The sequence below is a fragment of the Panthera uncia genome (genome assembly GCF_023721935.1).
Source record: "Panthera uncia isolate 11264 chromosome A1 unlocalized genomic scaffold, Puncia_PCG_1.0 HiC_scaffold_17, whole genome shotgun sequence".
Lineage (NCBI taxonomy): Eukaryota > Metazoa > Chordata > Mammalia > Carnivora > Felidae > Panthera > Panthera uncia.
Window position 1 is genome coordinate 123412527 of NW_026057577.1, and position 23983 is coordinate 123436509.

Sequence of the window (23983 nt, forward strand, 5' to 3'; positions counted from 1 at the left end):
ATATTTTGTATTTTATTATTTTGTATTATATTACAGTATTGTAATCATTTTATATGAATATTTTTGGGATGCGGAATGAATCATCTGAGTTTCCGTTATTTCTTATTGGGAAATTCGCTTGGATACGCAAATGCTTTGGATTATAAGCATGGTTCTGGAACAAATTATGCTCACAAACCAAGGTTTTACTGTACTAAGCAAAATATGTTATTCTAATATGAAGATGGGCAGGACCTTTATCAAGGAAATGGTATACCGAAGATGTTTAAATTTAGGTTATACAATTTAAAAATACATACATGAATGAATCCAGCATATTTTTTGTCGATTTCCACCAGTTGCTGATCAGCCTTGTTCCTCATAGCTGGTTCTGGGTCTGTTCCCATAGCAATTAAATATGGTACACACTAAAAATAAAAATAAAGAGTTTATAAGACATCACAGTAGTAAAAGCTCTGTATGTCTCATGACATATGTTAAAACTTGCTATATAACTGGGATATATGAATTCGGCTTTATAGGCCTTCCTATAAATGTCATGTTTTAGTGTTCTTTTAAAAATGATTAATCTTCCCTTAGATTTACCTTAAAGGAAAAAAAAAAACAAATAAAAAAATGAAGCATCAGCAAAAATACTGATGAAAAGGAAACAATTTCTGTGTGAAGTAAAGGTTCTTTAATCATACATAAAGGGCTCCTACACTAAGAATAATACCCACTTAAGATTATGATATATAATGCAAATGTATAATCCAGTAATTTTTCAAGCTTGACTGAATTTGCTATGTAAAGATAATACAGGGCAAAATATACTTTGCCTTTCATACTCAAAACCAGAAAAATATAAATTTTTTTGCAACACTGATTTTATATATAGGGCTTCAATGATCAGACAGTTCGACAGCTAGTGTTCTGGTAACAGCCATATTTACTGGACTTCTAAGATTAAGAAACACCAATACCATGTTAAGTGAATCTGAATCAGCAGTGAGGAGACCTGAAAACAAACAAACAAACAAACAAACAAACAAACAACAGCTTAAAAAATGTCAACACAGCACTAACTGAAAAGGATGATCATGGATTAAACCCTGACTTGGGGGAAGAAAGTCCATAAAGAATATTACTGGCTCAGCTGGCAAAATCTGAAAATGGACTATATCAGTGTTAAATCTCATGAATTTGATGACTGCATTATGGTGTCATAAGAGAATGTCCTTGTTTGTTCTTAGAATTCATCAGTGTGTTTTATTTCAGGACACAGGGAAGAACAAAGCATACTCACATATAGCATATTTTAGAAGAAGTTCCACAAAAAACAGGCAAAATAAAAATTTTAAAGGATACAGGCTTTTGGTTGTCTAGTAAATTCCCTTCTGTAGCTTATGGTACTCTCCTGAACATGTCAGACAGTGTATACACTACTACGTCAGCATCAGCTGCCAATTCTCAGTGATGCTAATATATCTTTATTATGTCAGTTAGTCCTCACATCAGTGTGCTGAGGTATTAGGTAGGTGGTATTACCTCCAACTTACAGATGAAGGAACTGAGCTTAGGTAATATGATTTACTTTTCTATGGACTTACAATCCACCCTGTTAACAGATAATACTCTGAACCCCAGTTAACTCTCTTGACATTACAGGCTATTGGTTCTTAGGGATAAGAGTCAATATGGATTAAAACAAACCATCCCTACTTAGAAAACTGATTCCAAGTACATATTCTACCAATGTAAACTGGAAATGTGTTCGATAAATACAATATTATGAACATATGGGTATTTTACAGTAATGACAACCTAGGAGATGGATTCTTTTTTATCCTGAATGGATAAAAAATTAACAACTAAGATGAATAAAGAACTAGTATTGTATAATCACAATGTCATCAAATGGTAACAAATCTGGTTCTTTCAATAAGTGCTGCCACTATCAAACAGACTCACCTGAACTGGATGGATAAGACCCTGGTTTAGCGTCAACGCAATGACATTCAGGGCAAAGTGGCGTACACTTGACTGGGTGTGAAAAAACGCCTCAAGCACCTGTTTGAGGTAAAGCTGCATGATGGAACTACTCATCCCTGAGGACACATCACCCATTTCTTTTAGATCTTCCTGTTTTGCAACTTTCTTCCCTGCAAAAGGAAGTAAACATATTAAGAACATGTGTATCAACTTTACGAATTACACCAAATTAGGCCACAGTCAAAAGTACAAAATTATAGGTAATACTCTGGCTCAATGGCTCTTAATCTTTGTGTGTGTGTGTGTGTGTGTGTGTGTGTGTGTGTGCGCGCGCCTCATTGAGAGGCACCTGATGAGAATTACAACCCCTATCCTCCTGCAAAATGTTAATGTCTGCACATGTGTTACATCATATAATACATATTATGTATACACGTTACACATGTATATAGACACATCGTATCTATCATATAACAGATAAGGAAATTCAGGTGTCTGGATTAAAAGAGTCGGACAGTATTCTAACTCCAGCCACAATGTGAAATTTAAAAATACATCTTCACTTACAGTCTCTGTCTGCTTGTTGCATACGTGTATCCTCTTCTTGTAGGTAGGTCTGGAGGTTTTTTAAAACTTGTATTTTTAAATTTACTGAGGAGTTCTTATCAGATAAAATGTTATTATATAGATTTTTCACCTCTTGCTCAAACATTAGACTTGGATGCTGAATAAAGGCAAATCCTAAAGAGACAAAAAAATGTCTTGATATATTCATATTAAAATTAAATGTAATACTTAATGAAAATGTTTATAATTTATATGAAAGAGCTCCTTTTCAAACATTAAAACTTAAAATGACCAGAAGAATATATGCTAGTGGCCTTACCCAGAGAAGTATTAGAGCAGGTACTTCTTTCCCCATGAATTAAAAACAAGAAATTGCATTTCAAAGGAGAATTTCACACAAGAGGAAACCTTGAGGAGGGAGCAGGGCCTAGTGGCTAGGGGAGTGGATTAGGAGTCAGGTGTCTTGGGTTCTATTCCTGGTCCACCACTGACTTGTAGTGTGACCTTGGGTGAGTCACATAATCTCTCTGTGCCTCAATTCTCCATCTGTAAAATGGGGACAATAATATTTACCACCCACCTACCTCAAAGGGACGTTATCAGGATTTAAGAGGTAACGTCTGTAAACATTTTTTAGATCCCTAGCAGAAGGTACTACATTGGCATTATTAAAAAATAAATAAATAAATGTGTGTGTATATATATATCCATTTGATGAAACAGAAAAATTCTAAAATAAACTAGAGCTAATAATATCTTCCATTTATTTTTATGGCATTATAATGAAGCCACAATGCTGAATTCTATAACCATAAGTTGATAAGTAGCAAAATAATACTATTCATGTTTATTTGTACAAAACACTTATTTATGTAAGACAAGATGAAGATCCTTAATGATAGCAAGTATTATTGATGCCAAATACAAACTAAACTCAAAGCATAGAGTGATCAGATAACTAGTCCAAGGTCACACAAGCAAGATGTCATTTATTAACTGGTCTAGAGGTAGTATTTTGTAGACAGTGCTACTTTTTCAAGTTAAAATTTGCACTATTTGTTCTCTGGATTAACACTGTAAGTTTACCCACTTCATATAACATATGTCCAGACTTAATATTCAGAGGTACACATTTGGCTTGAAGTTAACACTATTTCAATAGAACTTCCCTAAAGTAAGTGATATCTGAATTTTTAGTTGATTTGCTATGAAAGGGATGAAGGAGGACTAAGATTCTAAGATTTAAGTTTATTTAAAGAAATCAGTAAACATTTAGTAAGGTTTGGGTAACTAAAAATTTATTTCTCATTTTTGTTCAAAAGACTAATACGGACCACTGTTCATGCATATTAAATTACAAACATTGTTAATGCTACCAAAATAAAATTTCTCTGATGAACAGAGTAGTTATATGACTTGCTCAAGGTCACCTAGAAAGTCACTGGCTGAGCCAAGAATGGAACCCAGGTGTCTTAATCCCCAATCCTATAGTCTATATACCAAATCCTACTGTGAGTAGAAACATACTTAAATAAAAAAACAGTGTAGACTCACAATATTTCCAAATTTGCTCAACCTCTCAAACAACTAAGATTATAAAGAAATTTAGACTTAACTTACCTAGACCAATGATGGCTTTTGTTTGTACTTCTTCATCTGAATGTTTTGTAAAATACATCAATAATTCAAGTACTTTATCCTTTATGTTAACCTAAGGGAAAAAAAAAACACATTAATGTGTATGAAGAAGAGTAACTTCTCTCAGTTGAAACTTCTCTTTCAATTATAAAAGAAAAAGCCTAAAAGCAAACAATGAGAATTTCTGCATGTGAACTTTACTGAAGAATAAATCACAAGTTTATAATCCATAAATTTTAGAATGGTGACATTCAAAATAAAAGTGTGTGACAAAGAAGCCTGTGTAAAATGCAAATTAATGTACTGCTCCTTCATTGAGGAAGTTAAAAAAAAAAAAAAGTCAGCTGCTTAACCCAGTGTGTCTACTCTTACAAAGCTGATATAACTTGTATAAGCTTCTTATGACAAATCAGTAACAAACAGCTGGTTGATCAGAGGCTAGTCTGAGGACCAGGTTTTGGGTAGCACTGCTTCAGAATTCTCATTAAACCAGACTACTATAAAGCTGCTTTCATCCTGGGTCATTAGTAATTTTCAGTTCACAGGGTCACACAGTCCTATTTTTTATAGCATACTAGGTAATATTAGAATCGTACCTTACTGTTGCCTTTAAAATCTTCTAGATCAAAATCAAAATGCCGACATAGTGCTCCAACAGTGAAAAGGGATCTAAGAAGTGCTGGTTTGTTTGTCAGAAGTGAAGTGTTATTTGGATCCTCCTGGTGCTGACTTTTTAATTTTGAAATGGCACCTAATAAAGATAAGTAATATTTATTTATAATGTTTTATCCTTGAATTATTATCTTCAAATAATTATTGCTAAGTTGTTAGAGTTAAATTTTACTAATGTTCTTAAGAGTCACACACATCTAGAATTATGACAGAATGAATACCTTACAGCCTAAAAGAATTAATATAAGAAAAAAATGGTATTTAAATTTTATTTTACATAGTGGGCAGAAAACTGACCAACAGTTACTTATGAGGTAAATTCCTGAAGTGATTATATTCAGTTATTAAGGAAATACAAAAGGTGCTAGAAAATATTGCTTCTGAGACAATCACACCTCTTAACAATTCCCTTGATGCTGTCTTTATCAGATGTGTTTTTAAATTTTTTTTAACGTTTGAGACAGAGACAGACCATGAATGGGGGAAGGTCAGAGAGAGAGGGAGACACGGAATCTGAAACAGACTCCAGGCTGTGAGCTGTCAAAACAGAGCCTGACGCGGGGCTCGAACTCACGGACTGCGAGATCATGACCTGAGCCGGAGTTGTACGCTTAACCGACTGAGCCCCCCAGGCGCCCCTATCAGATGTGTTTTTAAAAAGGAGCTAGACGCACTACAGGATCCATCAGAATAACTTCAAAGCCCAGGCACTGAACTTACCATAGTATCTATTGAAACAGGCCCACACAAATTTAAAATTTTGTGTCACTTTATTTACAACTGCTCCCAGACAGCTCACACAATGTTGCACTACCTAAAAGATAAAAAAATGTTACCATTTAGGCAAGAGTTAAAGACAAAAGTAAACCATATGATTTAGCTAGCATTTGTGAATTTTATACTAATCAATAGAGACGGTACACTGAATACTTACAGTCATGCCATATTTGATGATAAGCTTCATTAAATCTTCTTCAATAGTAGCAAGGAAAGTTTCACTTGGATGCTCCATCAGTGGTACAACCAGCTCCAGGATTTTTGCAACATTGCAGATAACCATGAAATCATTTTGTGTCTACAAGGATAAAATCAGTGTTTTATGAATATCAGAGTCTGACAAGAAAGTTTATACACTTTTATGAATTTGAGGGTTGAGGTATTATGAATGTCAAGTTTCAGTTAAAAAAAAAAAAAAGACTACCAGATGCTTTACTTTTAATGTTTATTTTGGGAGAGAGAGAGAGAGAGAGAATGAGTGAGTGGGGCAGGGATGGCGGCAGGGGAAGGAGGGAGAGGGAAACAGAGAATCCCAAGCAGGTTCTGTGCTGTCAGCGCACAGCCTAATTCAGGGCTTGATCTCATGAACTGTGAGATCATGACCTGACATGAAACCAAAAGCCGGACACTTAACTGAGCCACCCAGGGTCCCCAAAAAAGACTTAAGTTTTTTTTTAACCTACGTAAGGAAGAGCATAAGCCAGTATCAGGAACCTGGATTCTAGCTCTGCCACTAAGTTACCATGTAACCTTTCGGTCACTTAATCACAATGGTACAGTTACTCTTTTTTTCCCCTAAAACGTTAATACAAGCCAATTCTGAACAAAGATGTTTAACTATTAACTGAGTATTTTACCAAGACTGATACTGTTTTTTAAGATCAGTATTTTTCAAACTGGAGTATGTTAACTTAGTAGTTCTCAACTGGGGGTGAGTGTGTCTCCATGGGATATCTGGCAATGTCTGGAGACATTTTTATTGCCCCAAGAGGGGAGTTGGGGGGTACTACTGGCATCCAGTGGACAGAGGCCAAGGATGCTGACAAACATCCTGTAATGCTCAGAACAGTTCTTGACAACAAAGAATAATAATCCAATCCTAAATGTCAATCGTGCTCAGGTTGAGAAGTCTTCTGTTAACCCTTTTTATGACAGATGAAAATACAGAATCCCAGAACTAGATATAAGACTTCTTTATTTTAAAATTTGAAAAATTAAATTTTAATATTAAAAAAGTTTAAAACTTTTATTAAAAACTAAGCAGTTTAAAAAATAGGCAGAATATTTTAAAAAACCAAAAGTTTATTAAAGAATTTATAATAAAGTCTCTTTCCAAAAAAAAAAAAATCTCTTTCCCACCCCCCTATCCTCTCGTTACCCAGCACCCCTGCCCCAAGGCAACCAGTTACTAGTTATTTTTGTGAAGACATTCAATATATGTTTTTATTTAGTCAAGTTAATCACTCTTTATTCTTAGCAACAGGTTACTGACATTCATTTTGAACTTTTTTGAGCTGATTAACACGTGCCCACCTGACATTCATCCATCCTCTCATCATACCCATAGGATTAAGTAAAAAAAATAAGATGAATACTTCTAAGTAGCACAGAAACCTTGCCGTTCCTTGCTGTCTCCCACTCCCACGTGCTTTAAGCAACAAGGGATGAGTTACAGTGGGTCTAGGGAACGAAGAGTTTTTGTCAAAATAAATTCATCTGAGAATCACAGCTAAAATTTTACTTTGAATTACTCTTATCAGCCTAGAAAATCAAGTAAAAGAAGTATCTTAAAATCTAGAAGAAAAATTTAAAGACGGAAATCGTGAAGGAAAAGAACAAAAGAACATAATATGAAGATAAATATCTGAAATGATTATAACATAAGATGTTTCAACATCTAAAAAATTTAGACTGGGGCGCCTGGGTGGCGCAGTCGGTTAAGCGTCCGACTTCAGCCAGGTCACGATCTCGCGGTCCGTGAGTTCGAGCCCCGCGTCAGGCTCTGGGCTGATGGCTCGGAGCCTGGAGCCTGTTTCCGATTCTGTGTCTCCCTCTCTCTCTGCCCCTCCCCCGTTCATGCTCTGTCTCTCTCTGTCCAAAAATAAATAAAAAATGTTGAAAAAAAAAAATTTAAAAAAAAAAATAAAAAATTTAGACTAAAGAGTTTCCCAAAAAAGGAAAGAAAAAAAGCCCCACCATTCAAAGGTAAAATGGTCAAATGACATATAAATATACATGTACACATACAGTCAAATCATAGATAATTAAGTACAATTGGTTAATATCATAAAAAAGATGCTCAATCTTCTTGGAAATCAAGGAAGGGAAAATGAAGCAAAATGAACTATTGCTTTGCACCTGACTGGCAAAGAGTGTAAAAATGACACAGATGGTCCTTCACTGGTTTCCAAAGAGGCTCTAAAACAAGCCCACCAGCAATCAGGAAAAATCTATTAAAAACCCAAAACCAGAACCAAAAGAACATTCCCTTAATCTAGCAAGTCCATCCTGTAGGATGTATCCCAAAGAATAAAAAGCACAGTATTTAGAGGTATATGAATAGGAATGTCTGTTAAGGCATTGTTTTGTAGTCCCTATCAATAGGCAACAATGTAAGTATCTGCCAAATTGGGAAATGGCTAAATGTATCATAGAATATCCATAAAATGGATAATCTATACACATACAATACGGATATGTATGATAGGTATATAACATAATCGGATTCTTTAAAGTTTATTTTTTTTTTTTAATTTTTTTTTTCAACATTTTTAATTTATTTTTGGGACAGAGAGAGACGGAGCATGAACGGGGGAGGGGCAGAGAGAGAGGGAGACACAGAATCGGAAACAGGCTCCAGGCTCCGAGCCATCAGCCCAGAGCCTGACGCGGGGCTCGAACTCACGGACCGCGAGATCGTGACCTGGCTGAAGTCGGACGCTTAACCGACTGCGCCACCCAGGCGCCCCTAAAGTTTATTTATTTTGAGACAGTCAGAGAACATGAGTGGAAGAGGGGCAGAGGGAGAGGGAGGGAGAGAGAATCCCAAGCAGGCTCTGCACCTTCAGCCCAGAGCCCGACACAGGGCTGGATCCCATGAATCATGAGATCATGACCTGAGCCGAAATCAAGAGTCTGACCCTTAACTACCTGAACTACCTAGGCACTCCATAACCTGATTTTTAAAAACCCAGTCAACCAGTTATATATGTGTGCATGTGCACAATTACAGAAGCATGGATATAATATGTAGGATAATCCAGGTTGTTTCTCCTGAGGTGAAGAAGAATAAAGATGGAGGTAGGGTACAAAAAACAAACATTTAAATGTGTCTAACACATAGGAGATGGCCTTATTTATATAAAAACTTCGTGTGTGTATAAAACTTTCCAACATTCATCCTTCCTTTTGGCATACCTACAGGGTCAAATAAAAAATATATTTATAGATCCTTTTGTAGTCCATAAGTGTGATGATTGGGTGTTCATGGTATTATGTGAAATGTGCCTCTCAAACCTTGTTACGACCTTGGCACATTACCCATCTGACGTGATAAAAACATTTATGTATGTCTGCATGCGAGTGTGTGCACTCGCACTCGCACACACACACACACACAGAGATTACACAAAATGTTTTCAAAGTAATCTTGCTAAAAAAAAAAATACTGATTCAAACAAGGGCCATTTATGCAAGTTTCGTTATAGTCCTAGAAGCAGACAGACATGGGGTTGAATTCTAGCTTTGGGACTGGTCAGCTGTGTGATACTGGGCTAGTTATTTATATTCTCAAAGCTTCAGTTCCTTATCTGTAGAGCTGAGGTAATAATGATAATACTTCACAAGGTAAATGATATAATGTATATAAAATTTTTCACTGTATTTGGTACTGTGTTCAATAAATATTAGCTATTATTATTGGCCATAGAATACATATTAATCAATTTATTTCTGAATTTAATACAAACCCTAAAGATAGAATTAGGGTCTCAGAAATTATTATAATGTTGTTTTTATATATATTTATCTTCTGGTTCTTAAAATTTCTCAGGACATCCTGAGGTTTTTCATCTAGAACTTCCTAATTTAGATCACCAGAAAACCAGACCATAGCAGCAAAACAAATCTTGTAGAGAAAACAGTTAAAATTAGCTCCTTAGGAACACTGGGGACATAGTAAGTAAAAAAAACTTTACATTTTAAAGTTTTTAGAATATTTCAAAATTTAGTGTTTGTAACAAGCCATTTAACTCACCATGCTGTCATATAAACTGCTGGATTATTTTATATAAGCAATGTTTTATTTGATTTTCACATTTTATCTTAGAATAACAGAGTATGTGCAATATTAATTTAAAACAGCCACCTAACATCTCTGATATACTAGATTTTCCATATTCAACCTACTGATGTATTAGAAAATAAATATACTCAAAATATATTGAAATGACAAATGAAAAGCAAATTCAGAATCTAAAAGAGTAAATTTCTTAGTGAGAGGAACTCTGCCTCATTCACTCTTGAGGTCTTAACAATAGTTACAACATTTAGGAAGCATTTAATAAGCATTTAACTTGAGGAGCTTATGGAGAAATGAAGTCAGAACTTCATTTTTAATATATCAGAAAAATGATGTCTTATATAACTTGCCACAAATATTAGAACATATATTTGAGTACATGACACAGTCGATCATTTAAAATGTGGATGACACAATGTGAATTCTAAATTTAAAATACTACATGGTAAGACATAAAAAAAGAGGACAGCTCTATACTTACACTACATTTAGTGGTAAGGTATGGCTGCATAGTCATGGCATGCTTAACCATGAGCTGAGGTCTTATTTTGCTGAATAAGAACAAAGTGGTTATGCAAGCTACCAATCTTCCAGAATTCACACCTTTATTGTCAGAGTCTGGAAAAACAGAGAAATAAGATACTAAAATACGACAAGGCAGTGGAAATTATACAGATTATTTAAATTACTCAATATTATCCCCTGAACTGATTCAGTACATACTTCAGTAAAAGATTAGCATTTCTTATGATACTAGACTTCCTACATTTTTTTTTATTATACATATTACATACATTAAGAATAAAAGACCAAAGAGGCTCCATTATGCAAGGCAAATTTTACACTGAGTGGTGGAGGACTGAAGTTAAAAAAAATAGAATGAGTTAAGAAGTTTAGGAATGGGCTTTTGGGAATAAACATGGTGTTTCTTATATCTAAAAATGGATGGAAGTCAGTATGGGCAAGTTAGCAAAGCAGGACAAAAGCAATTTAGCTGAGGTGATACCGTGTTTGAAGGCACTGGGAAAAAAGCAAAGCTGCAGCGGGAGAAGAATGTTAAAAGACTGGAGTGACAAATTAAGAAGCTGGACCAGGGCTACATCAGAAAGGTAAACCCACTGCTGCTCCAGTGGGAGGAAAATGCTGTTAGTTAGGAGATACAATGGTTCTTAGGAGGCAAATTAGTTTTTAGAAGAGATTAACAATTTTCAACATTAAGTGACAACAGTATCACCCTTAAAATCTAGGAGAGGCAAAAATAAGGGAAACAGAACTAGGAGATAAAAAGAAAAAGAGGTACACATGGAAAATGAAAAAAAAAGTTAAAAAAAAAAAAGGCATAAAAATATAAAGGATACCAACAATTTCCTTAGGTGCCATCATGGTACCTCTGCAAGAGGCAACTGGCCCCCAATTCTGGAGGATGACCAAGGCTGACTATTGTTCCTCATCAATGTACATTAAGAGATGGGAAGTAATGTTAGTCTTGGGTGCTTTAAGTGAGAGATTATCAATTATAGCTTTTACAGTTTTATATATTTACTTATAATCTGATTAATAGCTTCAGATTTGTGACTGTTAAATAATGTAATAGATAATGTAAAATATTAAGCATTTAAGGAATTTGTCAATTTAAAAAATATTAGCTGCTTTATCTAGCTCAAGATTAAGCACATTTTACATAACAATTATAAATGATATTAGGAATGTACTACAAATCTTTTAAAAACATTTTTATAATAGTTAAAACAGTTTCATTTTGAGAGAAAGTTTTTTATCATTTAAAAGATACCAAACAGTTTTAGGATGAGTGCAACTAACTAAATACATATTAGCCCCTGGACTTTTACGTCTGTACAACATGACATCTAAAAGATATGTAGAAGAGATGAGGCCTAGGCTTTTATTATACTGCTCTAGGTAATCTTAGTTAACCTAAACAATATAATCTAGGATGTAACACCAAATGAACAACACCACAAAAAAAAAAAAACCAACCAAACAAACAAAAAAAACCCACCTTCATTTAAAAGTGAAGTAGTTAATTAGGCTAAGCAGAACCAGAGGCAAAATTGAGAAATGTGCCCAAAGTATTTTAAAATATCTTATAAAATCAACTTAATGACCAATATATAAAATGTCTTACCAGCTAGAGATTCCTCATATTTAAGAATGTGCTCAACTAGGTTATCAACAAGTTGAGTACAAGCTTTCTTCACAGGTTTATATGAGGAATCCTCTTCGGACTTCAACAACTATATATGTATATATATAAAAAAAAAATCCCAGTATAATTATTCATTAGGCAATAATAATATAAACGCATTAAATGTGTCCATAAGTAATAAGCTTTTCAATTTGTCATTAACAATATGGAAAATGCAAATAAACAAAAATATATAGCAAATGTTTTAAAATATCTTATAAACCAGTAATTTATAAATACTTTCAAGCGATGTTAGTATGGAGTATTTAAATTGCTGTGTGTAGGAACTGAGGTACGATATGAGAGAAATGAGAAAGGTGACCTTCCTTAATGCCCAATGCTAGTTGAAATATTTTGAAGAATTAGAATTCTATTCCTCATTATTTCAAATCCTTTGATATCTCAAAAAAGTAAGAGTTAATTATACTTTCTATATAATTATAACTTCATCTGAATTGCATCTTAAATTTTAAAATTATAAAACATAGGCTAGATTTCTTTTCTGTATTATCCTTTGCCAAACTATTAATAAACAATGTTAGAAAAGTGTTGGGAATGATGAGATGAGGAGAAAAGATCAGTCTAACTATGGCCAAAAAGTAAAACCAATTCAAACTTTTACAATCACAGGTCAGTTGTAAAGTCATCTAAGGTATATGTTTTCTTAATACAGATTAGCAAATACAACTTTGGGCTATAAAGAAGTTGAAGTGTATATGTGATTTTCATGAAGAGTTCCAGTGCTGTCCAATATAACTTGCTGCAATGATGGAAATGTTCTGTATCTGTGCTGTCCAATATGGTTGCCACAAGACAAATGCAGCTACTGAACACATGAAATGTGGCTAGTACGCCTGAGGAGTTAAAATTAAATACAAATAAAAATTCAAATTAAGTTTAAAAGACACATGTGGCTAATATTGGAAAGCTCAAGTTTAAACCTTCACTACAAGATGCATGAATGATTAAAACAGTTGACAGCAATCAGAATAACATAATGCATACACTGCCCTCATCCTCTTCAAATTAAAGAAATAAAGAAAATTTCAATTTTTAGTTTTTTCTCTGTACAGCAAATTCTCCTTGTCCTGCTCTATAACTCAATTCCTTAAGCAGCTATTAAAACTGCATGCTAGCCTCTTCCAGGCAGGAGCAGAAAATAATCCCCTCTTGTTTTTTCCTCTCCAAGATATAAAGTGTACACAATAGTATAAATACATATTGCTATGTGCCCTTTTAATTGATTTACTTACTGTGAACCCAACTCAAGAACATTTCCATAAACCTTTATTTCCCAATGCACTCCCCTTTCCCTTATTCCATCTTTCTGTTTCACTTCAAGGTAACCATTATCAGGAATTTTATAACTTTTTTTTGCTTAAAAAATGGTGTCAGCTGTATACTGTTCATAATTTTGCTTCATTTTCAACTTTCTAAAAGGTATTATAGTGGACGTAGTCTTCTGTAGTCTTGCCTTGTTCACTCAACATTATGTCCCTAACTGTAATCCAGGTTGTTGCAAATGACTACATTTTATTCATTTGAACTGCTATACAACAGCTACTGTGTGTCAATATTGCAATTAATTGATCTATTCTGAAGACAGGTTAATTACACTTTTTTAGTGGCACGAGCACTCTTTTTATCTGTCTCCTGGCACACATATGCGAGGTTTTCTTGGGTATATACCTTCAGGTGGAACTGCTAGGTCACAGGATATATAAATGTTAACTTTATGAAATAATGCTATATTTTTTCAATTTGGTTGTATTTTCTCAGTTAGTAGTAAAGAGATATTGTTTAATCCATCTCTTCTCCATCATTTGTTATCACCTGATTTCTCAATTTTTGCCAATGAAATGGGTGTAAGATATAGTACTGATTTGTATTTCCCATATTAATAACGAGGTTGAACACCCTATAGGCCATATATGCTATTTCTTGTATGAAATGCTTAATCATGACTTTTACCTATTTTCCTACTTGGAAAATTATGTTGATTTGTAGGAGAGGAGTTCTTCACATACTCTAAGGATCCTTTCTTACACATGTGTACCAAATACCATTTCCTAGTTTGTGACTTGTGTTAAGATGTCTTTTGATTAAAAAATTGTACTTCATTCTAATGCAATGAAATTCATCAATCTTTTAAGGTTAATGGTTTTGGAACTTGTTTAAGAAATCCTTTAGAAATCTTTCCCTACAGAAAGGTCAAAAATATATTCACATATATTTTCTTCTAAAAGTTTTAAAGATTTTCTTTAATCTATATGATGTGATTACTGAGTTAAAGTAGAAATCAATTCTTTCTTTTTTAATTTATATTCAGGTTAGTTAACATACAGTGTAGTTTTGGCTTCGGAAATAGAACCCAGTGATTCATCTCTTACATATGACACCCGGCACTCAAAAAGTATCCTCAGTAACGCCTGTTACCCATTCAACACCCCCTGCCCAGCAATCCTGTTTGTTCTTTATATTTAAGAGTCTCTTAATGGTTTGCCTCCCTCTCTGTTTTTATCTTATTTTTCCTTCCCTTATGATCATCTGTTGAGATTCTCAAATTCCACGAGTGAAATCATATATCTGTCTTTCTCTGACTATTTTGCTTAGCATAGTATCCTCCAGTTCCACCCATGTTGTTGCAAATGGCAAGATTTCATTCTTTTTCATCACCACGTAGTATTCCATTGTGTGTGCGTGCGTGTGTGTGTGTGTGTACACACCACATCTTCTTTATCCATTCGTCAGTTAATGGACATTTGGGCTCTTTCCATAATTTGGTGACTGTTGATAGTGCTGCTATAAAACACTGGGGTACATGGGCCCCTTCAAATCAGCATTTCTGTATATTTTGGATAAATTCCTAGCAGTACAACTGCTGGGTCATAAGGTAGTTCTATCTAAAAAAAAAAAAAAATTCCTTATGGATAAGCCAATTTTCCCAGCCCTATTTACTGATAAGTCTATTTTTCCCCCCATTAACTGCAGTGCCACTTCTGTTTTATAGTGAGTATACCCCTTCTATGTGGAGGCTGATTTCTGGGCTCTGCATCTTGTTCCTTTGGTCCATTTAGTACCACACTATCTTAACTACTGTATCCTTAAAACTAAGTCCTTATATTTTGTAAGGCAAGGTAGTGCTCCTGCATTTTCAGACATGACAACTGTCTTCAGTTCTTTGCTTTTCCACATATATTTTACAATCATCTCAACATATTTACGACTACTTTTTCCTTTCTTTTTCATTTTTTATGGTATTCTTCTTTTTCTTCTTCTTTTTTTTAAGCAGGCTCCACACCCAATGTGGGGCTCGAACTCATGACCCTGAGATCAAGAGCCACATGCTCTACTGAGCCAGCCAGGGGCCCCTGATGACTATTTTTTTTTTCTTTTTTTAGGAGATCTCTCTGAACATTTTTCCATTTTGCATGATTTTCATTTTAGTTTGTAGTTACTCTGTCATATTTTATTCCTAGCTTATTGGAAGTTATCATTCAAAGGCATTAAATTTTATCAAAAAATTTCCCTGTGTCCCTGAAATGACTACTTATTTCTTCTTCTTTAGTGTTAAATCACACACACACACACACACACACACACACACACACACTGATGTTAAACCAGCATTACACTTACACATGCATAAATGCATGTATATCATACAAAGATGTGTGTACATACACACATCTTTATATATCTTATTTTTGATACATTGCGAAGTAAATTATAGACAATATACTCCCCCCCTCCTTTTCCTTTTCGAGATAAAATTTACATGAAATGACTTATATATTCGCTCAGTTTTGTTAAGTGCATTCATCATTACAACTCAAACTCCTATCAGGATACAGATCATAAAAAAACAAAAAACATTAAAAGGGGCGCCTGGGTGGTTCAGTTGGTTATGTGTCCAACTCTTGATCTCAGCTCAGGTCTTGATCTCAGGATTGTGAGTTCAAGCCCTATGCTGGGTTCCACGCTAGGTGTGAAGCTTACTTAAAAAAAAAAAATACAGAACAGTGATCTACATCTTTAGCTTATATCAGAATCATCTGGAGAGACCATTAAAACACAAGAATGATGGGCCCACCTTAGAGTTATTGAGGTAAAGCCTTAGAACTCATATTTCTAACAAGTTGCAGGTAATCTCAGTAACTTTTAGAACCACTAATATAGACCATTACCATTATCCCTGAAAATTCCCTCATGTTGGGGCACCTGGGTGGCTCAGTCAGTTATGCGCCTGACTTCGGCTCAGGTCATGATCTCACAGTTCATGGGGTTGAGCCCCACATAGGGCTCTATGCTGACAGTCTGGAGCCTACAGCCTGCTTTGCTGCATCTCCCTCTCTCTCTCTGCCCCTCCCCCACTCCCTCTCTGTCTCTCTCTGAAAAATAAATAAAACATTAAAAAGGAAAGAAAGCAAGAAAGAGAGAGAAAGAGAGAGAGAGAGAGAGAAAGAAAAAAAGAAAGTTCCTTCATGTTACTTTCCAGTCAATCTCTGAACCCAGCAATCGCTCTTCTGAGTTTTTCAGATACAGATTAATTTTGCCTCTCCTAGAACTTCATATAGATGGAATCAGAATATGTACTGTTCTGTGTAAGGCTTCCTTCACTCTGCATAATATATTTATTGTGCTCAAGTTGTATGTATCATCAGTTTGTTTCTTTACGATGTGAATACTATTAAATTGTGAGGCTATATCATTATTTTTATCCATTCACTGGTTGACAGAGACAGAGACGGTATTTGATTATAAACAGAAATGAAACTGCTCCTTAAAGACTTTACTTAGAAATCTCCTCAGCTAAATATCCAATTTCATGCTTGAAGTTCTACCTTTCACAAAACACTACAACAAGAACACAGCTCAGCCAAGTTCTTTGCCTCTTTATAACAAGGACTGCCTTTTCTCTGTTGTCCAATAGCAAGTTCCTCATTTCTACCTGAGACCTTATCAAAATGGCCTTTACTGTCCATATTTCTACCAACATTCTGTACAAGATTGTATTTATTCTCTAAGAAGACAAAAGCTTTCCCTACAGCTTTTCTCTCTGAGCCCTCATCAGAACTGCCTTTAAATGTCTCTTCAGGGGCGCCTGGGTGGCTTGGTCGGTTAAGCGTCCGACTTCGGCTCAGGTCATGATCTTACAGTCCGTGAGTTCAAGCCCCGCGTCGGGCTCTGTGCTGACAGCTCAGAGCCTGGAGCCTGTTTCCGATTCTGTGTCTCCCTCTCTCTCTGCCCCTCCCCTGTTCATGCTCTGTCTCTCTCTGTCTCAAAAATAAATAAACGTTAAAAAAAAATTAAAAAAAAAAAAAATGTCTCTTCATAGCGGTATCAGCTTCTTCTAGCATGCACCTCAAAACTTTGCTAGTCTCTACTGATTACCCAATTCCAAAGCCACTTTCACATTATTTGTTTCAGCAGCATCTTACTTTTGGTTCCAATTTCTGTCTTAGCTTGGTCTTAGCTTCCAATTTCTGTCTTTGCTGCTATAACAAATACCACATAGTAGGTGACTTCAACAGAAATTTATTTCTCATAGTTCTGGAATCAAGGTGCCAGCATATTCCGATGAAGATCCTCATTCTGGCTTGCAGATGGCTGTCTTCTTATGTCCTCATTTGGCAGAGAGCAGACAGATCTCTCTTGTGTCTCTTCTTAGGAGGGTACTATTCTGATTCATGCTGGCTCCACCCTCATTACCTAATGATCTCTCAAAAGCTCCACTTCCTAATATCACACTAGGGATTAAGCTTCAACATATGAAGTTTGGAGACATATAAACATTCAGTCCATAGCATTCTCTGAGAAATCCTCTTGAGGAAGGAGCCCCATATTCTATGGAAAATATACTGCTAATCTTTTCCCCAACTTTCCCCAAAAGGACCTATGGTCCTTTATCAGGTTAACTGTACATTGGAGAAAAGGAAATTATCAGACCTTTTAGGGATTATTAGATGCTGGTTCTGAACTGACACTAATTCCAAGAGACCCTAAAGATCGCTGTGGCTCAGAGTGAAGGGTGGGTGGTTAGAGGTCTGGTGGTCAATGGAGGTATAACTCTTGTCTGTTCCAGAGTGAGTCCACTGGATCCCCAAACTCATTTTATGATTATTTCCAAGCACCAAAACACAAAATTGGAATAAATATACTCAGCAGTTGACAGAATTCCTACATTGGTTCTTTGATCTGTGTAGTGAGGGTTATTACGGTGGGAAAGGCCAAGTGGAAACCATGAACCAGGAAAATAGTAAGTCAAAATACTACATTACACCAGGGACTATTGAGATTAGTGCTATCATCAAAGACTGGAAGGATGCAAGGATGATAATTCCCACCAGATTCTCATTCAGCTCGCTCATTCGGCCTGGGCAGTAGACAGATGGATCTTGGGGAATGACAGTGGATTCGCATAAGCTTAACGGGTAGTGATTCCAACTGCAGCTGCTGTACCAGATAAGGTATTATTACTTGAGCAAATTAATACATTCTTTGGTTACCTGGCACCTTCTGGCAGATGCTTTTTTCTCCATCCTCATCAAAGCCCACCAGAAGCACTTTGCTATCAGCAGGCAAGGCCAGCAATACACTGCACTGCCCTACCTCAGGCGTATATTAACTCTCCAGTCCTATGTTATAATTCAGTTTGCAGGATCTTGATTACCTTTCCCTTTAATAAGATTATCACAGTGGTTCATTACATTGATGATATTATGCTGACTATACTTGGTGAGCAAAAAATAGCAACCACTCTAGACTTATTGATAAGACTTGTATGTGTCAGAGGGTAGGGAAATAAATCCAACAAAATTCAGGGGTCTTCTATTTCAGTGAAATTGCTGGGGTCCTAGTGGTGTGGGTTCCGTTAAGCTATCCCTTCTAAAGTGAAGGATAAGTTGTTGCATCTGGCGTCTCCTATATATAACCAAAAAAAAAGAGGCACAATGGCTAGTGGGCTTTGGAGTTTGGAGGCAACAAATTCCTCATTTGGGTGTATTACTCTGGCTCATTTACTGAGTGACCCAAGATGCTGCCTGTGCTGAGAGGGGCCCAGAACAGAAGAAGGCTGTGCAAGAGATCCAGGCTGCTATGCAAGTTGCTCTGCAGCATGGGTCAGATGATCCAATAGATCCAATGGTACTTTAAGTGTCAGTGGCAGATAGGGATACTGTTTCAAGTCCCTGGCAGGACCCCATAGGTGGACTGCATGCAGTACAAGCCCTTAGGATTTTGGAGCAAAGCATTATCGTCCTCCATGAATAACTACTCTCCTTTTGAAAAAGAGCTCTTGGCCTCTACTGGGCCTTAGCAGATACTGAATGCTTAGCCATGAGCCACCAAATTACCATGTGATCTGAGTTGCCCATCATGAACTGGGTATTACCTGACTCACCAAGACATAAAATTGGGTATGCACAGCAGCAGCATCAAACGGAAGTGGTATATATGTGACTGGGTGAGAGCACATCTAAAGGGTATAAGTAAATTACAGGAAGAAGCAGCCCAAATGTCTATGGGTTCCTATTCCTGCTATACTGCCTTTCTCTCTTCCAGCCTGTACCTATGGCTTCATGGGGAGTTCCCGGAGATCAACTCACATGGAAGAGAAGACTTAGGCCTGGTTTATAAATGGGTCTGCACAATATGTAGGACCATTCCAAAGTGGACATTTTGTAACACCATCGCCTCTGTCTGGGACATCCTTGAAGGACAGTGGTGAAGAGAAATTCCCCCAATGAACAGAACTACGAGCAGTGTACCTGGCTATTCACTTTGCTTGGAAGAAGGAATGACCAGATATGTGATTACATATTGGTTCATGGGCTATGGCCAATGGTTTGGCTGGATGGTTAGGGACTTGGAAGGAAGATAATTAGAAAGTTAGTGACAAGGAAATTTAGGAAAGAGGCATGTGGATAGATATCTCTGAATGCATACAAAATATAAGGATATTTATGTCCCACACGAATGTTCACCAAAAGATGACCTCAGCAGAGGAGGATTTAAATAATCAAGTGGACTGGAGGACTCCATTCTGTAGGTACCTTCTCTGAGGATATCAGCCTCTCTCCCCAACTACTCTTGTTCTTGCTCAATGCACTCATGAACAAACTGTCCATGGTGGCAGGGATGGTGGTTACACATGGATTCAGGAACACAGATTTCTATTCGGGAAGGCCAATGTGGCTGGCCCATGGCCACTGCTGAGTGCCAATCTGTCAGCAGTAGAGACCAACACCAAATCCCTGATGTGGAACCACTGAACCATTCCCTGGATGAGCAGTCAGTTACTTTGTAAGCACGTTGATTACACTGGTAGATTTCCATAATGGAAGGGGCAGCATTTTGTTCTTACTGGAACAGATGCTTACAATGGATACAGATTTGCCTTCTCTTCATGCAGTGCTTCTGCTAAAACTACCACTTGTAGCTGTATTAGAATGCCTTATCCACTGTCACGGTATTCTACACAGCATTACTTTTTATCAATCAAGGAGCTGGCTTGATAGAACATGGAATGGCCTTTTCAAGACTCAGGTATAGCACCAGATAGGTGGCAATATCTTGCATGGATGAGGCAAGATTCTACAGGAGGCTCTATATGCTCTGAATCAGCATCCAATATATGGCACTGTTTAGCCCATTACCAGGATTCACAGTCTAGGAATTTTCAAGGGGTGGAAATGGGAGGGGCATCACTCACAATTAACTCCTAGTGAGTGACCACATTACAAGGTATAGAAGCGAGAATTTTAATTGTCATAAGCATTTCCTACTTATTTTGTTATGAATAGTGTGTGTGTGTGTGTGTGTGTGTGTGTCCAGAGACAGAGGAGAAGAGAAGAGGAGTGGAGAAAGAGCAAATAACGCCCCCTCCCCCACCTTTTTTTACCCCAGTCTGACACCATGGCTCCCTCCCACTGCTCACTTTTTCTCCCCTTTTATTCCCCTACCATATGACATAAAAAGTATAGACTTCATATCATAGTAGTTAAGTGTTGTTAATTATAGTATTTAAGTTACTGGGTATCAGGAGAAGAGTAAACATCACTCAAGGACTTTACTTTTTCTTATGGGAAAGATGTTAGTGCATTTTCAGCTGTATGCAGGACAGCTGTATCATGTTAGATGGAACTATGATCTCGTTATTGTTATTTGGAAATGAAGTATGGTTTAAAGAGATATACACAGGTGCCATGTTGACAAAGGGAATGTGTGATAGTTAATTTTATGTGTCAACTTGACTAGGTCAAGGGATACCTGATTATTTGGTTAAACATCACTTCTGGGTTAAAAAAAAAATTCTGAGTACTGGTGAGGGTGTTTCTAGATGCAATTTGCACCTGAATTCGTGGACTCAGTAAAGCAGATCACCCTCTCCAATGTGGGTGGTCATCACACAATCGGCTGAGGGCCTGAATAGAACACAAGGTAGACAAAGGAGGAAATCAACTATTCTCTGACTACCTGAGTTGGGACATCAGTCTCCTCTTGCACTCAAATTGGGATTTATACCATCAGCTACCCTGGTTCAGGCCTTCAGATACAAACTAAACTATACCCAGGGGCTGTTCTAAGCCTCCAGCTTGCAGACAGCCTCCATAACTGAATGAGCCAATTCCTTACAATAAATCCTTTTCTCTCTCCTCCTCTCAGTATTCTATTGGTTCTCCTTCTCTGGAGAACCCAATACATGTCCCTTCCATGTCAATTCCTGGCCCTCTGAAACGACTCCTTTGAGTTTTTCCAATATAGATGAATTTTAGCCTCTCCTAGAACTTCATATAAATGGAATCAGAATATGACTCTTATGTGTAAGTCTTCTTTACTCTGTGTAATGTTTTCATTATTCATCTAAGTTGCTGTATGTTTCAGTAGTCTGTTCCTTTATGATGTGGAGTACTATTAAATTATATGAATATATTAGTTTTCCTAATCATCCATTGGTTGTTAAAGTATTTGACTGTAAACTTTAAGGAGATCTCATTTTAGATTACAAAGGCCAGGAATGCATGAAATATGGGTTATTCAAGGTTTTTCATTGCTTATATTTTCTTATAAACTAAAAAAGGACCATTGAGTGGCACTAGAAAATCAATTCAATTTCTGTGTACCCTGTCATAGTGGTTTAAACTAAATGGACTACTGTTTAGAAAAAAAAAAAAATCTATCTACCTATCTAAGGACTTTCATGATAGAAATTTTTCTTTTATGTGCTATTGAAAAATGACAAAAACCTATGGAATCATTAAAAGTTTTAAAACTATGAATTCATTAAAGGTTATAAATTATAGGGAACAAATCTGCATATATTTAAAGTGTGTGTATACATAGCATACTAACAAAATTTAGTTGGTAGACAGAGTTTGGGGCATGTCTGAATTTGAAGGTGTTTCATATAGTACTCTAAGTTTCCTTAAAAAAAAAAAAAAAGAAAGAAAGAAAGAAAGAAAAAAGAAAAAAAACTTCCATGAATTGGAAATCAATGACATATAAGAAACTCACTCAACACAAAAACAATAAAAATGAGAAATAGCAGAAACTAAAGAGAATGGAATAGGTAAATGAGCTCATGTGGAAATAGTTAAGTATGCTAATTCTTTTTTAGAAAAACGTTTATTTTTTGAGAGAGAGCATGCAAGCAGGGGAGGGGCACAGAGAGAGAAAGAGAGAGAATCTCAAGCAGGCTGTTATGGTGCCAGTGCAGAGCCCGACATGGGGCTCAATCCCATGAATCATGAGATCATGACCTGAGCCAAAATCAAGAGTCAGATGCTAAATGGAATGAGCCACCCAGGCATCCTGGTGCTCATTATTCTTTAAAAAGAAAAAAAAAAAGAAGGGGTGGGTTTGGTGCTCGGGTGGCTCAGTCGGTTAAGCGTCCAACTTCGGCTCAGGTCATGATCTCATGGTTCATGGGCTTGAGCCCTTGTGTTGGGCTCTGTGCTGACTGCTCAGAGCCTGGAAACTGCTTCAGATTCTGTGTCTCTCTCTGTGCCCCTCCCCTGCTTGCACTCTCTCTCTCTCAAAAATAATAATCATTTAAAAATTAAAAAAAAATTTTTTTTTAAAACTCTACCCACAACATGGGGCTCAAACTCATGACCCTGAGATCAAGAGATACATGCTCTATCAACTGAGCCAGCCAGGTGCCCCCATGTGTGCTAATTATTCTTGACTCAAGAATTTCCAATGATTCTTCTAGCAGTACATTCTCTATATCCTTCCTAGCCTCTCAAAATTTATGCATGTATGTTGCTACAACCATTAAGAGTGGTTATGTCTCTGTTAACGTGTATCTATAATAAATATTTTTTAGCCTTACTTCTTTCATTAAACTAAATTCTGCTAGTCTAATAACTATCACAAAGTCACAGTGTCATTGGTAAACTAAACTTGTCAGAAACTAAAGAAGTTACATAATAGGGAGAAAGGATTAAAGGACTGAATGAACAACTAGCTAAAGAAGACTAGAAAGTAAAGATGTAAGAAACAAAACTTACTGCTAAGAGATTATAAATCTAGTCATCTCCTTTCTGTTTTCAATTTTCCAATAATATATACGGATATTACCTTAGATCCTTTTTTGGAATACTAAATAATGACATTTCTGACAGCTACAATTAATTCTTACTCATTTATTGTAATTATTAAATGAAATATGTGGTTGTAGAGTCTTCTAGAAATTATGTCCCCTTTGGAATAATGGCTGACATAAATATAACTAAGATAGTTATAAGGCTATGTAATACAGAGCTAATTATTTGACTTAGGAGGGAAATGATACCAAATACATTATGTAAAATTATGAAATAAAAGATGATTTATGGAAGACGATTTAG

General features: G+C 36.2%; 1 protein-coding gene and 1 non-coding gene across 7 annotated transcripts in view; one reads left to right on the forward strand and one right to left on the reverse strand.

Moving 5' to 3' along the window:
• The window catches only part of NIPBL (NIPBL cohesin loading factor), a 199522-nt gene that overhangs the window by 16541 nt on the left and 158998 nt on the right, over positions 1-23983 (reverse strand). For all 6 annotated transcript variants that reach the window (XM_049648156.1, XM_049648153.1, XM_049648150.1 and 3 more), the window contains 9 exons: positions 12072-12180; positions 10407-10543; positions 5783-5923; positions 5569-5662; positions 4773-4927; positions 4159-4249; positions 2539-2712; positions 1951-2141; positions 300-407 (listed from right to left, as the gene is read on the reverse strand). In XM_049648156.1, the coding sequence (XP_049504113.1) occupies positions 300-407; positions 1951-2141; positions 2539-2712; positions 4159-4249; positions 4773-4927; positions 5569-5662; positions 5783-5923; positions 10407-10543; positions 12072-12180 (1200 nt within the window). The remainder of the gene's footprint in view (positions 1-299; positions 408-1950; positions 2142-2538; positions 2713-4158; positions 4250-4772; positions 4928-5568; positions 5663-5782; positions 5924-10406; positions 10544-12071; positions 12181-23983) is intronic.
• On the forward strand, positions 9074-9175 carry LOC125935904 (small nucleolar RNA U13). Its single transcript, XR_007461882.1, has one exon. It is a non-coding gene; the product is annotated as a small nucleolar RNA U13 (small nucleolar RNA).